At 26.4% G+C, this 13254-nt stretch overlaps 2 protein-coding genes across 2 annotated transcripts; one reads left to right on the forward strand and one right to left on the reverse strand.

The window, feature by feature from the left end:
- Positions 1–5770: 5770 nt before the first annotated feature.
- LOC127249217 (uncharacterized) lies at positions 5771–9667 on the forward strand. The gene is made up of 6 exons (XM_051271923.1): positions 5771–5986; positions 6316–6474; positions 8809–8889; positions 8984–9109; positions 9182–9274; positions 9351–9667. Exons 1-6 carry the CDS (start codon positions 5890–5892, stop codon positions 9434–9436), a joined length of 642 nt encoding a protein of 213 aa, XP_051127880.1. The 5' UTR covers positions 5771–5889; the 3' UTR covers positions 9437–9667.
- Positions 9668–10600: 933 nt separating this feature from the next.
- LOC127249216 (protein SLOW GREEN 1, chloroplastic) lies at positions 10601–11786 on the reverse strand. Its single transcript, XM_051271922.1, has one exon. The coding sequence runs from the start codon at positions 11752–11754 to the stop codon at positions 10762–10764; it is 993 nt and encodes a 330-aa protein (XP_051127879.1). The 5' UTR covers positions 11755–11786; the 3' UTR covers positions 10601–10761.
- Between the last annotated feature and the right edge of the window lie 1468 nt (positions 11787–13254).

A 13254-nucleotide genomic window follows, 5' to 3' on the forward strand; every position in this document is an offset into this window, starting at 1 on the left:
TACTATTTAAATTGCTATATTTTAAAAACTAGGTTGAATATAGAGTGTGTTCTTTTAGTTTAAAAAATATATATATACATATTTTTTAAAAAAAAAAATAAAATATTATATATATTTATTATTTTTATATTATTTATACAATTCTTTTTACCAAGAGAATATTCTTTCAAATCCTTTTACAAAACAAACACAGTCAGTATTGATCATGGCTAACCACTACCATGCTAATTACTTTCTATTAGTATTGTAATTTATATACATAATAATAGTTTTTTGTTGAAATAGGGTTCTATTTAGATAGGATTTTTGAAAATTTGTAAAAATTTATGAAAAGATATAAAAAAAAAGGTTAATTAATTAATTAAATAAATATTTTATTTGAAATTTTATAAAATAAAAAATATATCTGATGTAATTTTTAAACGATATTAAAGCCAGATTATCGATCAAGTTTTGGGCTTGACCATTATGATTAAATATGATCATTTTGAAATGAAAAATACTATATTAAAAATAAAAATGCTCTGTTTGTATAAATATATTTTAAAATTTTTGTACTATTCATTAGTAATAATTTTTTCAAAAAAATATATATATATTATGTCAAATTTTATTTTACAAAATATCATATAAAATATATAAAAAAAATAAAATAAAAATACTATTCTTAATATTTTTTAAAACTCCAAAATTTCTAAAACTTGTATGTAAATGGAACTTAACCTTTTGAAAGTAATTTTCTTTTATCAATTTTTTTAAAAATTTTACTATTTAAATTATGCGTTCTAATATATATATATATATATATATATATATAATTTCTTTTTTCATAAAACATCTTATCAAAAACTATTTTGATATCAAATTTAAATTAATTTTTTTTCAAATTCACCCAAAATAAACACAACAATCTTATTCTCTTTCTATATAACAAGAAAAAAGCTTCGAATTGATATTTGATAAAAAGAACATGTGATGTCTATTTCTTTTTTCTTCTTCTCCATTTTTTTTTTAAAATGGTCATTTAAAAAAAATAATAAAGAAAAAAAAAGGACGAAATGTTGGGCTATCATATTCATTGTCAGGCCCAAAATCTAAAAAAATATACAATATAACAAAGCCCATTGAATATAATAGCATCCATTATACTCCTCTTTTTTCTTTTTCTTTTTTTTATTAGTCCTTTATTTAACTATTTATATTACGGTAAACTGTTTTTTTAGTACCGTAACTAAACCTCTTTATCATTTTAGTCCCGTAAGTGGAGCCTATCGCAAACTAGTCCCATAAATGAAAAATTTTCGTTGTTTTAGTCCTCCGGCGCCGGAGACGCCTGCGTGGCTCGCCGGAGGTGACGTGGCCGCCAGGTGTCCCGCCAGGTCAGCGACACCTGGCAGACATATGGATTTATTTATTTTTTTTATTTTTTAATTTTTTTTATTGGTCAAATAAAAAAAATACAAATAAAATTTAAAATAAATTAAAAATAAGTTTCAAAAAAAATTTAAAAAAATAAAAAACTCACGTGTCTGCCAGATCAGCGACACCTGGCGGACACGTCACCTCCGGCGAGTCACGCGAGCATCTCCGGCGCCGTAGGACTAAAACAACGAAAATTTTTCACTTATGGGACTAATTTGCAATAGGCTCCACTTACGAGACTAAAATGATAAGAATGTCCAGTTACGGAACTAAAAAAAACAGTTTACCCTTTATATTATAAATATCAATTATTTTTCTATCAACTTAAATGTTATTCATACTTATGCTTGTTCTAACTAAGAATATTTTTTTCCTATTATAATAAAATAATCACACATTAATATCAAGTACAAACATATCATTACGGATATATACACAAGGTACAAAGATAAAAATATTTAAATTATTTAACTATTTTTATTAAATAATACAATATTATTATTTTTTAATTTATTATACAACTCAAATACGAACTTCGAAACCAAAAGAGTATATGATTATACAAAATACAATATATATTTTAATAATACATGATATTTTTATAGCATTTTAGCATAATAAAAGCATGTCTCGACCGAGACAAAATAACACCACATCCTAACTACCGTCAATAATAATAATAATAATAATAATAATAATAATAATAATTGTTATAATAAATAAATTTTAAATGAATAATAATTATTAAATATTAATATTTTTGCCAAAATTTATAATTAATTAATTAAATCCAAATGAAAATTAAAAATAAATTTGTCACATAAATAAGAGAGGGGGTATTAAAAAAAGAAAACATATTGTTACTAAAATAGCATATTATTAATTTATCATATATTAAATATTACTTTTTTTTATATAAAATAATATTCATATGTTACTAATTATTACTCTCTTCGTATTAGGCACAAAGTTTTAGGTATTGTATAATTAGTGAGTAATTAAAAATTATATTAGTAAAAATAATTATAATTTAATAAAAATAATTTTAAATTGAGATTAAAATGACTAAATAGTTTAATTAAAATAAAAAAACTTATAAATTGTGAATTTTAAAATGTAATCAAAGTGTATAATTATATTTTTTTTAAAAAAATAAATTAAGTAAGACGGACAAAAATTATAAATAGTAGACAAATTAGGTGATGAAGTAATTTACAAAGAATTTCTAATATGCATTTGCAATTTATTTAAAATTAAATACTCCCTCCGTCCCAGATATCATGTTCATGTTACCGTTTCTGTCCGTCCCACATACCATGTCACTTTCCTTTTTTGGAAAATGATTACATATTTTAATCTCATTTTAAATTTTTTATTTTTTTTTTAAATTTTAATTAAATTAATTAATTATCTTAATCTTAATTTATAATTATTTTCACTGATATATTCTTAATTATCTATTAATTATATTCTTCCTAAAATATCGTGTTTACAATGTAGCAGACACAGTATCTGGGACGGAGGGAGTATATTATATCACATTTCAATAACATCATTTGAAATGCAAATATGCAATCATGCAAACCTTATCCATATAAATGAAATGTGTATATATATCTATATATTTTGATAAGATCCTTATCAGCGTTGATATATTATTACATTGGGCTGAGATGCTGTTGTTTTTATCTTAATATGATCTCAGCCATTAATTATAGGTTTGATTTGAAATAAAATTTTTATTTTGTTTGTATTTAAATAATATATAAATATTTCATTATTAATTTTTTATTAGAAAAAATGTGTACAATCAAATATATTGATTTTAATTTAAAATAAATAAATAAATATTTATTTAGGGTGTGTTTGTTTGGGGATTTGGAATTTGAGTTGGGATTTGAATAGTAAAAATTTTGAATTTAAATAATTGTATGATGTGATATAAATAGGTGTTGACGTGATATTTTAAATGTAAAATTGATTTTTAGTATAATATAAAAAATAAAAAATAGATATTTAATTTAATATTATTGTAGAAAAATTAGTATGAATAGTAGAAATTCATACAAATTCTTCAAACAAACACACCAATATAGTGTAGATTGAAAAGGGGGCAAAAATTTATAGCTTTGATTAGACAGAAGTTTTTAAATTTTGAAAAACAAAACAAAATATAAATAAATAAATAAATAAATATTTTATTTAATATTTTTTTCATCCCATTTAATTTCTCTCAGTAAATAATAAAAAAATATATTAGTAAAAATAATTATAATTCAATAAAAATAATTATAGATTAAAATTAAAATTAAAATGACTAAATAGTTTAATTAAAAATATATATATATAAATTATAAAATTTAAAATTTGATTAAAGTATATAATTATATTTTAAAAAATAAACAAATTATATGAGACGGACAAAAATAAAAAGAGTATTAAGTAGAACAAAAGAAGTATTTTATATAAAAAAATATATATATTTTAAAAAGTTATTACTATAAATATATAATGTCAAAACTTGTCAATATATTTAGAGCCTATGTTTTGGTACAAATTTACTTGATTTTCTTTTCATATTCCTTTCATCTGATTTTTTCGGACTTTTATTTTTATTTTCGTACAATTTATCTAATTTATCCTTTTTTTTAAGGAAATATTATTATATTATGATTATATTTGAAATTTCATTCTTTATAAGTTTTTAATATTACTCCATCTATAGAAAATATATCATTTTTCTTTTTGTCCATTTCATTTCAAAATAAAGATTGCATTTTTTAATTTAGTAATTGTATTATCTATCTAATACAATTAATATTATTACAAATTCTAATATATTATACAAATGTCATTACTTCTATATCACACAATTTAATAAAAAATAAAATAAAATTGTATTTTTTATTATAAATTAATATAATACTAATATTAAAAAAATTATATATATAAAAGATAATTATAATTTTATGAAATGTATTAGGGTGTGTTTGTTTGGGGGTTTGGATTTTGAGTTGGGATTTGAATAGTAAAAATTTTGAATTTGAATAGTTGTATGATGTGATATAAATAGGTGTTGATGTGATGTTTTGAATGTAAAATTGATTTTTAGTATAATATAAAAAATGAAAAATAGGTGTTTGATTTGATGTTTTTGGGGGAAAAAAATTGGATGAATAGTAGAAATCTTATTAAATCCTCCAAACAAACACACCCTAATTTCTTAATATTAAAATATGATTAAAAAAATTTACAAATCATGTGAGATTAAGAAAATAGAAATAGTAAAGACAAAAAAAATTAGACGAACATACTCTCTTTGTTTCAATACAATAATTTTGTTTATCACTTTTATTCGTTTCAAAATAATAGTCTTATTTTCATAAATAACTATATCACCATAAAACTAATACTTTTTCATTTTTATTATACAATTGTTACTACTTTTTACTATAATATATTTCATAAGGACAAAAAAATCGTTTATTCATATTTTTTTATCAACCGTAGATATAATATTGATATTTGTTAAATTTCGTGCCAAAATAAATTAAAACTATATTTATGGACGGAGGAATAATAACATTAAAATGACTCGTCAGTCGTTTGCGTCATTTTCATTGACTCCGTATAATAAATAGTACGTGTCCACTTAATTGATCACACTTTCAAGCATACATTAAAAAACCGGCAAGAAATATTAATCCACAAAGACACGTGGCTGCATATGATTGGCGGATGAGTAGTTATAAGCCATACCTGAACCGCCTTTTAGATCTTTCATAGACTTCCTCCCTCAGCCACGTTGACAAACAAACCCTGTTTTAAAAATTATATATTTTGTCCCACTTAATTCATCCAATTTTTTTTTTTTTTTCATTTTATATAATTTATTATTTTTCTTATTGAAATATAATTATATATTTTAATTATATTTTAAAATTTATAATTTTTAAAAAAAATTATTTATTTTAATTATTTTAATTTTAATTTATAATTATATTTATTCAATTATAATTATTTTTACTGATAGAATTTTTAATTATTTATAAATTACACGATAAAAAAACTATATATTTAACCTAAATTAAATAAATTAGTTAAAATGAAGAGAATAATACTCTATCCATCTAGATCATCGAAAATTTATCAGGAATATGATTATTAAATAATTAATAATATATTTAATAAATTAGTTATAAATTAAAATTATTTTAATTACAAATAAAATTTAAGATAAAATTAAAACTTATAATTTAAAAAAAAAAAAATAGCAAAATAAGTGGGACATGGAGGCTGAACTGATATCGTACATAGGACGGAAAGAGTAATAATTAAAATATAAGAACCCGTGTTTAGGGAGTTCAAAAATTTTGAAAATCCGAACCGTTCATTAAATGCAAATCTGGAACTTCTCTGAGGCATTCCGTCTTCAATCTCGATCCGTATTTTCTCCGTCAATCGAGCATGTCGGCCATCAGATTTGCTCCGGTGATTGCAGTTGCGTTGCTCGTTCTCCGATCGTACTCCACCGCCGCCGATTTCTCGCTTCCACCTCTCTTCGGTTAGTGTTTCGCCTTTAAATTCGCACACGCTTTGTGGTTCCTGGAGTGAAGCATATCGCGCTTTGGATCGTGCAGTGGATTTGGTTGATTTCGAAAGGTTTTTGTTGTTTGTGTGGATTCCTGTGGTGAAATATGTAACTATGTGGTGGAATTGATTGATTTCAAACTGTTTGCTGTGTGCTCTGGATCGTAGTGTGGTGGAATTGGTTGATTTCGAACTGTTTATTGTATGTGTGGATTCCTGCGGTGAAATATATGTTTGTGGATCGTAGTGTGGTGGATTTGATTGATTTAGAATTGTTTGTTGTTGTGTTTGGATACTGCGCAGGAGGAGAAGGTACGTGTTCAGATAGTGTTTGTGGAAAGGGAAAATGCGTGACGAAGAACAGTACCTTCGGATTCGAGTGCAAATGCGAGGCAGGGTGGCGACAAGCTCGTTCCGACGATGCCGATGGGTTTAAGTTCCTTCCGTGCGTGATTCCCAACTGTTAGTCTCTCTCCATCTCTTCTATTCTAATTCTGATCTTATCTGTTAATTTTTTTAGAATAAGGAAAGAAAATTGCAAGATTTAGTGCTTAATTATTTGACTCTAGAGAAAGAAAATATATATATATATTTTTTTTTTTTTCATAAAATATCATAATTATATATTATTTTAATAATAAATTTAAACTAAAATCTTTTTACTTATTAAAAGAAACAAGCCTATGAATCATTTTACTTGACATTAAAAATATTGATGTCTCCATCCCGGTCAAAATTATCCCCTTATTGTAGTGTAGAATTTATCCCCTTATTGTAGTGTAGAATAGTAAGTTATTGATAATAAGTTATGATATTATTTTATTATTTTTATATAAATAGTGTTGTTGGCATTTTAAATATTTTTAGCATTATATAGAAAATAAAATTTATTTATATTTTTAAAATATGTTTAAGATGAATAAATTTACTAAGATCATCTTTAATGGGATGGACAAAAAAGGGAAAATAAGTCATCTGTCGTCGCGGGAAGGAGGGAGTATTATATTTGAATAATTTACTATAAGATATTAATAAATATATTTTTATCTTTTTTTTACTTAAATTTTGATATAATAATTAATATTCAAATATCAAAATATAAAAATAAATAAATAAATAAATTGTAGCCTTGCAGCAGCAGCAGCAGAACAAAGAAGTATATAAAATAATTTCGAGTATATTTCGTTTAAGACATTAGAAAAATGTTTAGAAGAGAAGATGCTTAATTATATGATTATTTTTCAATTATATGATTATTTTGTTAATACATAAACTCAATAAAGACATGCACTTCTTATGTTACTTTTTCTGTCCAATAGAATTAGCATTAAAATTTAAAATAAATAAATAAATATTCTATTTAAAAAAAAAAGGTGAAAAAGTATTTAGGGATATTTGTGAAAATTTAATTAGAAATTAAAAAAAAAAAAAAAAAAAAAAAAAAGAGGAAATGTAATAACAAAATATTTCCGTTGATTTTGGCAAAATTTATAATTGGGTAAATTTTAAGGATGGATTAAAAAAAGTGAATAAATTTGATGGAAGAATATAATATTTTTTATTTTTGAAAACTTTTATACTATTTTTTTTATTTCTTATTCTAAATATAATTTATAAGAATATTATAAACAAAACAAAATAGAAAATTTTCAAAATGATATTCACTTAAAATTCATAGCTAAATTAAAACTAGTACATCTTAATAGAACGAAAGAAAAAGAGAAAATAAAATATTTCTAGAGAGTGGAAAGAGAGAATATTAAACAGCAAAAATACAAAAGAGACAAATGAGTAAGAGAACTTGATTATATATATCTTTGAAAGTACCTTAAATATGATATGATCTTATAATAGTTAAAATTTAAATATAAAGGCTGCAGTTGCATTACTTCATAAACGTGTTAGGTGTGGTTGTTTGTCGATTGGATTTTGAGTTGAGATTAGAATAGTAAAAATTTTGAATTTGAATGATTGTATCATGTGATATAAATAGGTGATGTGATGTTTTGAATATAAAATTAATTTTTAGTATAATATAAAAAATAAAAAATAGGTATTTGATTTGATGTTTTAAAGGAGAAAAAAATGGAATGAATAGTGGAAATCCTTACAAATCCTTCAAACAAACACACCCTAGTCTTAATTGAGTTGGGCACGGGATTTAAGAAATATTGATATTATATTAGCAGTCGTTAAAAAATATAGATAAAAGACTATTTTGAGTGTATTAGTAGTGTTAATTGTGTAATAAAATTGAAAAGTAAGGATAGTTTTACGGTGATGTGATATTTATAGAAACAAAACTATTATTTTGGGACGAACAAAAATAATAAAAAGACTATTGTATTGAGACATAGATTAATATTTATATTAATACAACAAATATAATACTCCATATAAACTAATGGAGTATTATATTATATGACATGACAAACATATAAAACATATTATATTCGTTCGGCTCTAAGGTCTCATTTATTTTTTACATGTTAATCTTTTCGTAAGAAAAAATTACAAAAATACTTCAATACACAAAATGTGATCTTTAGAGGCAGACAAATGGAATATTAAATATAGACACAGTTCTAATTAATAAAAAATACTACTTTTGTGCTCATTTATTTTTTGCGTGTCAATTTTTTCAATATTAATTATCATATGAAAACGTAAATATATAAAGATATTTTTAATATTAAGTTGATTTTATAACGGCGAGAATTAAGTTCAAATTTTCTTGTACAAAATACAAGAATAACATCGAATTCTCATAAAAACTTTTCTCGTTTTCGAAAACAGGTACGATGAACCACTCCTGCGACAACACTTCCGATCCTTCGCGTCGCGATCAAGACAGAAACGGCTCATCCATTTTCGATCGTAAGTACAACACTACATTCGTTTCCAGATTTCTTCCCATGGATTTTCACCGATTATATCAAATTTATGTTCGATTCCATGTTCTGCGTCGTAGCCTGCTTCTGGGCAGACTGTGGAGGAGGTTCGTGCAACAAAACCTCCCCGTTTACGCGCACCTGCATATGCGAACAGGGGTACTACAATTTGTTCAACTCGACATCTTTCCCGTGCTACAAACAATGTAAGAACATATACATATAGAGATCAGTCGAATGTTAGAAAAACAATAACTTTTCAACAAATGATACTATAGGTGCAATTGGACTCGACTGTGCGAAACTCGGAATCAACATCATGAACTCATCGAACCCGAGCTCCAACATGAATGACAACAGTGAAAATCACGGTGAAAAGAATCGACTAGAATAAATTTTTACTGACCTTGGTATAGTCGTCTTCTGAACTTTATGCTTTTTTACCAGGAACAAGCTTGATTCCAAGAATCGAATTCAGTTGGTCGATTGCCTTGGCAACGGGTTCGGCTCTGGTTTGGCTGATGTATAGTTAATCAGACACAGGTAACCGCATCGAATGTTACATATAAAGCTGGCGTTTTTACTTCGGTCACAGCTGTGGTGATTTTACGATAGACTTATAGGATAAATAAATTTCACCACACGTTCACAGAGTTTTGTATCTACACTCTAGTTTTGTTCGAATTTCTCTGGTGTGTATATGTAATTATACTCTTAATTATTGCATGATTTATAGTTTCGACAGTGAATTTTAACTTTACTAAGCAGACGGCATCACACGTAATGTCAGATAACATAATTATGTTTATATAAATACAAGGGCATGGGTCAGCAGCTGATATAGTTATGTCAAGGTAGTGCTGATTTGACCAGATTAATACTCATTCGTTCCAAAACAAAATCATTTTAGTTTGTTTCAAAATAATAGGCTCATTTCCAATTTTAGTAACCAATTCTCCATCTTTTTACAAAATTATTCACGCTTTTTTACAATAATTACATAAAGTAAAGTTCTCCATCTTTTTACAAAATTATTCACGCTTTTTTACAATAATTACGTAAAGTAAAGGTATTATGGTTTTTTAAAATCACTTCTACACCTACTATTAGTATAATACTATTATTCCTTAATTCCCTATAGAGGTGATTACATATCTCTATTTATAATAGAATATATATTGCTAACTCTGGCTCCAAGGGTTCTATTTTTTGGCACGATGATATTTGAATATTAATTATTATATTAAAACGTATTAAAAATTATACAAACATAAAGATATTTTTAATATTAAAATACAATGGCCCAAAAAGTAAATTGAGACTTTACAGCCGGAAGAAGGGAGTATACTAGAACTCGGCATATGCTATCTTATAACATAGCATATGTTGAGATATGTATAAACATATATTGGTTATCCGATCAAATCAGCTGACGTGGTCGGATGAGCACACAATCTCCCGCCATAATACAAATATAGCACAATAATTAATAATACTTGACAATTCAAGCATGAATCGACAATATATGTTCTTAGCATTGTCCACACGACACATGCTAATATTGATTTGAACACACTTACAAGAATGAACTGATATAAGTAGAAGTATATGTTGTCCATCTATCTTATATGTGCCGACCGGAACAAATGAGCATAGCAATCAAGATTAAATCGGTTATTTCAAGTATACCACAAAAATAAGGCCGCAATGAATATTTATTCATCGATATGTAGTAGCATAACTCAAGAAAATAAATTAATCTTTTGCGCAACTCAACCATAACGGAGAGTTACCTTATTCTCGATGCTCTATCCATAGAATGCTAAGTTACCAATGCTCGAAAACAATCTAAACCAATTCAATTCTCATCCTCCGTCCCAAAAAGCTTCATCCTCGACAATGGTGTCATTAAAGAACCCTCGACTTCGAATTTCTTCGGCGAAAGCTCCCGAAACTTGGCGAACATGGCCCTCGCCTCCTGGTTCTTATCCATCAAGCTATAGATCATTCCTTTGCAGAAATATGGCCGGAAATCCGACGGATCTTCCTCAATTAACTTCTCATAGCTACTCAGAGCTTCGTCTATCTGCTTATGGAGGAACAGCATTTGTGCCATTATCAGTTTCACATCTCTTGCCTCCTTCGATTTACCCTCACTCTCTGCGGCTCTCAGCGCCGCCTCCAACCGGCTGATCACCGCCGCGCTCTCGCCGGAGCGATCCATCAGAAGTGCAGTTTCGAACAGAGCATCGAAGGAGAATGGATGCTTTGATAGTATTTCTTCGAATTCATTTCGCGCCTCCTCCAATTTCCCCAATTCGTTCAAAACCCTAGCGGTTAGGAATTTCCATTCCGTGCAGTCCGGCTCGGCGGCGGACAGTTTCCTTAGGATTGATAAGCTCTCCTCGTCCTCGCCGGCGTCGAGTTTCTCCTGGAGGAGATTCTTCAGCGCTTCGACGGCGGAGGGATTGGATTCCAGCAACTGCGTTAGAGGTGAAACTTGCGGAGCTGTTTCTTCTGATTTTTGAACCTCCTCGCTAAATGAACCTTCGGTTAGGGTTTCGGTAGGCGTCGCGACCTCCCCTCTGGCAGGAAAGGTCTGGAACCTTCCGAATGCGGCGGCGGCGAATATGACGGCACAGGCGGCGGATTTTAGAGGAGAAACCGTCTCCTTCGGAGAATTGTACGGGTTTGGAGTGCTGGAACTCTCGGCTTTAATGGCGAAGATTCTCCTGGAGGTTCCGCGGGAAGACATTAGTTGCGGCAGCCATTGTACTCGCTCCGCGGAGGAGCTCCGGAGCGAGGCCGCCGGCGCCGCCGGCGGAGTGCTAATTGTAAGAGCCGAGTTCATTTTCGTATTATGAATCAGATTTGTTAGTTACAATTAGGGTTTTGAAGAAATATAATTTGGACCCGGCCCGAATACTTGAATCCTATTCGACTGGCCCACCCAATCTTGAATGACCCATTTAGATTTATAATGAAAAAATCTGGCCCATTAATCAGAATTACCAAATATATATATAGTTTATTCTTATTAGAAATTGTGAGTTTGTTTTAAATTGTTTTGACTTTTTACTATTTAGACTCACTTTATACAAATTTTTTGAAATTTTTTAAATATTTAGATTTTTTTTTTCACATATATTTTTTTTTAAAAACTAATATATTAAAGTATCTATTATTTTTTTTTATTATATACACTATTTTACATAAAATATATATATATTTATTCAAACTATTTTACAAAACAAAACACGTCATATAATAAAAATACAAAACTCCAAATCCAAACAAACTACTTTAAACAAACACATTGAGAATATTTCATTCCTTGTTTGCTCCTAAGTTTTAATTCCCAATGTTTTAGATGAAATTCATTCCAAATTTTTTATATCTTCTAAATGAATAAATTTTTTTATGTACACTATACATGTATATATATATTACTTTATGTTAATCATATTATATTTTATAATATTATAAATCAAATATAAATAAATTAAATTTGATTCAACCACAATTTCAACCAATGATCAAACAAACCTTAAATTTGAATTTTGTATTTTAATTTATTTTTTAATCAAAATTTATACTCATTCTTTTCCACTTAATTTGTCTCATCTTTTTATTTTTGTCCGTCTCATTTTTTAAAATATAATTATACATTTTAATCACATTTTAAAATTCATATTTTATATTTTTTTTAAATTTTAATTAAACTACTTAGTTATCTAATTTTAATCTATAATTATTTTTATTAAATTATAATTATTTTCACTAATACATTTATTAATTACTTATTTATTACAGATTAAGCTAAATGATACAATTTACCCGGGACGAAAAATACAATGTATTTTGTCATTTATATATAGTAACAAAATATTCATTTTCTTTTTTAATAAATGTAATTTTATTATCTAATCCAAATATCCTCATTATATATATATATATATATATATTTACCGTTATGCTATGAATCTTTATATTATTCTAAATTAATTACTACAATTAAAATAGTACTTCTTCCGTTCTATGTCTATATATCAATTTATATTTTACACGGAATTTTAAAAATATTAATATTATATTGAGATAAAATATAAATAAAGATAAAAAGACTAAATTAACTCTATTAGTATTGTATGATACAAAGATAATGATATTTATGTAATATATTGTAAATTAGAAGGGTATTTGTAATGTTAGTTAGATAGTACAATTACTAAAAAAAAAATAAAATAGACATATTGTTATGAGATGAACCAAAATAAAAAATAATATATTATTATGAGAGGGATGGAGTATTATTCTTTAAACTTTGTATATGTATATGTTTTCCCGGATG

The sequence above is a fragment of the Andrographis paniculata genome, unplaced genomic scaffold (genome assembly GCF_009805555.1).
Source record: "Andrographis paniculata isolate CXL003 unplaced genomic scaffold, ASM980555v1 Contig35END, whole genome shotgun sequence".
NCBI classification, from domain to species: domain Eukaryota; kingdom Viridiplantae; phylum Streptophyta; class Magnoliopsida; order Lamiales; family Acanthaceae; genus Andrographis; species Andrographis paniculata.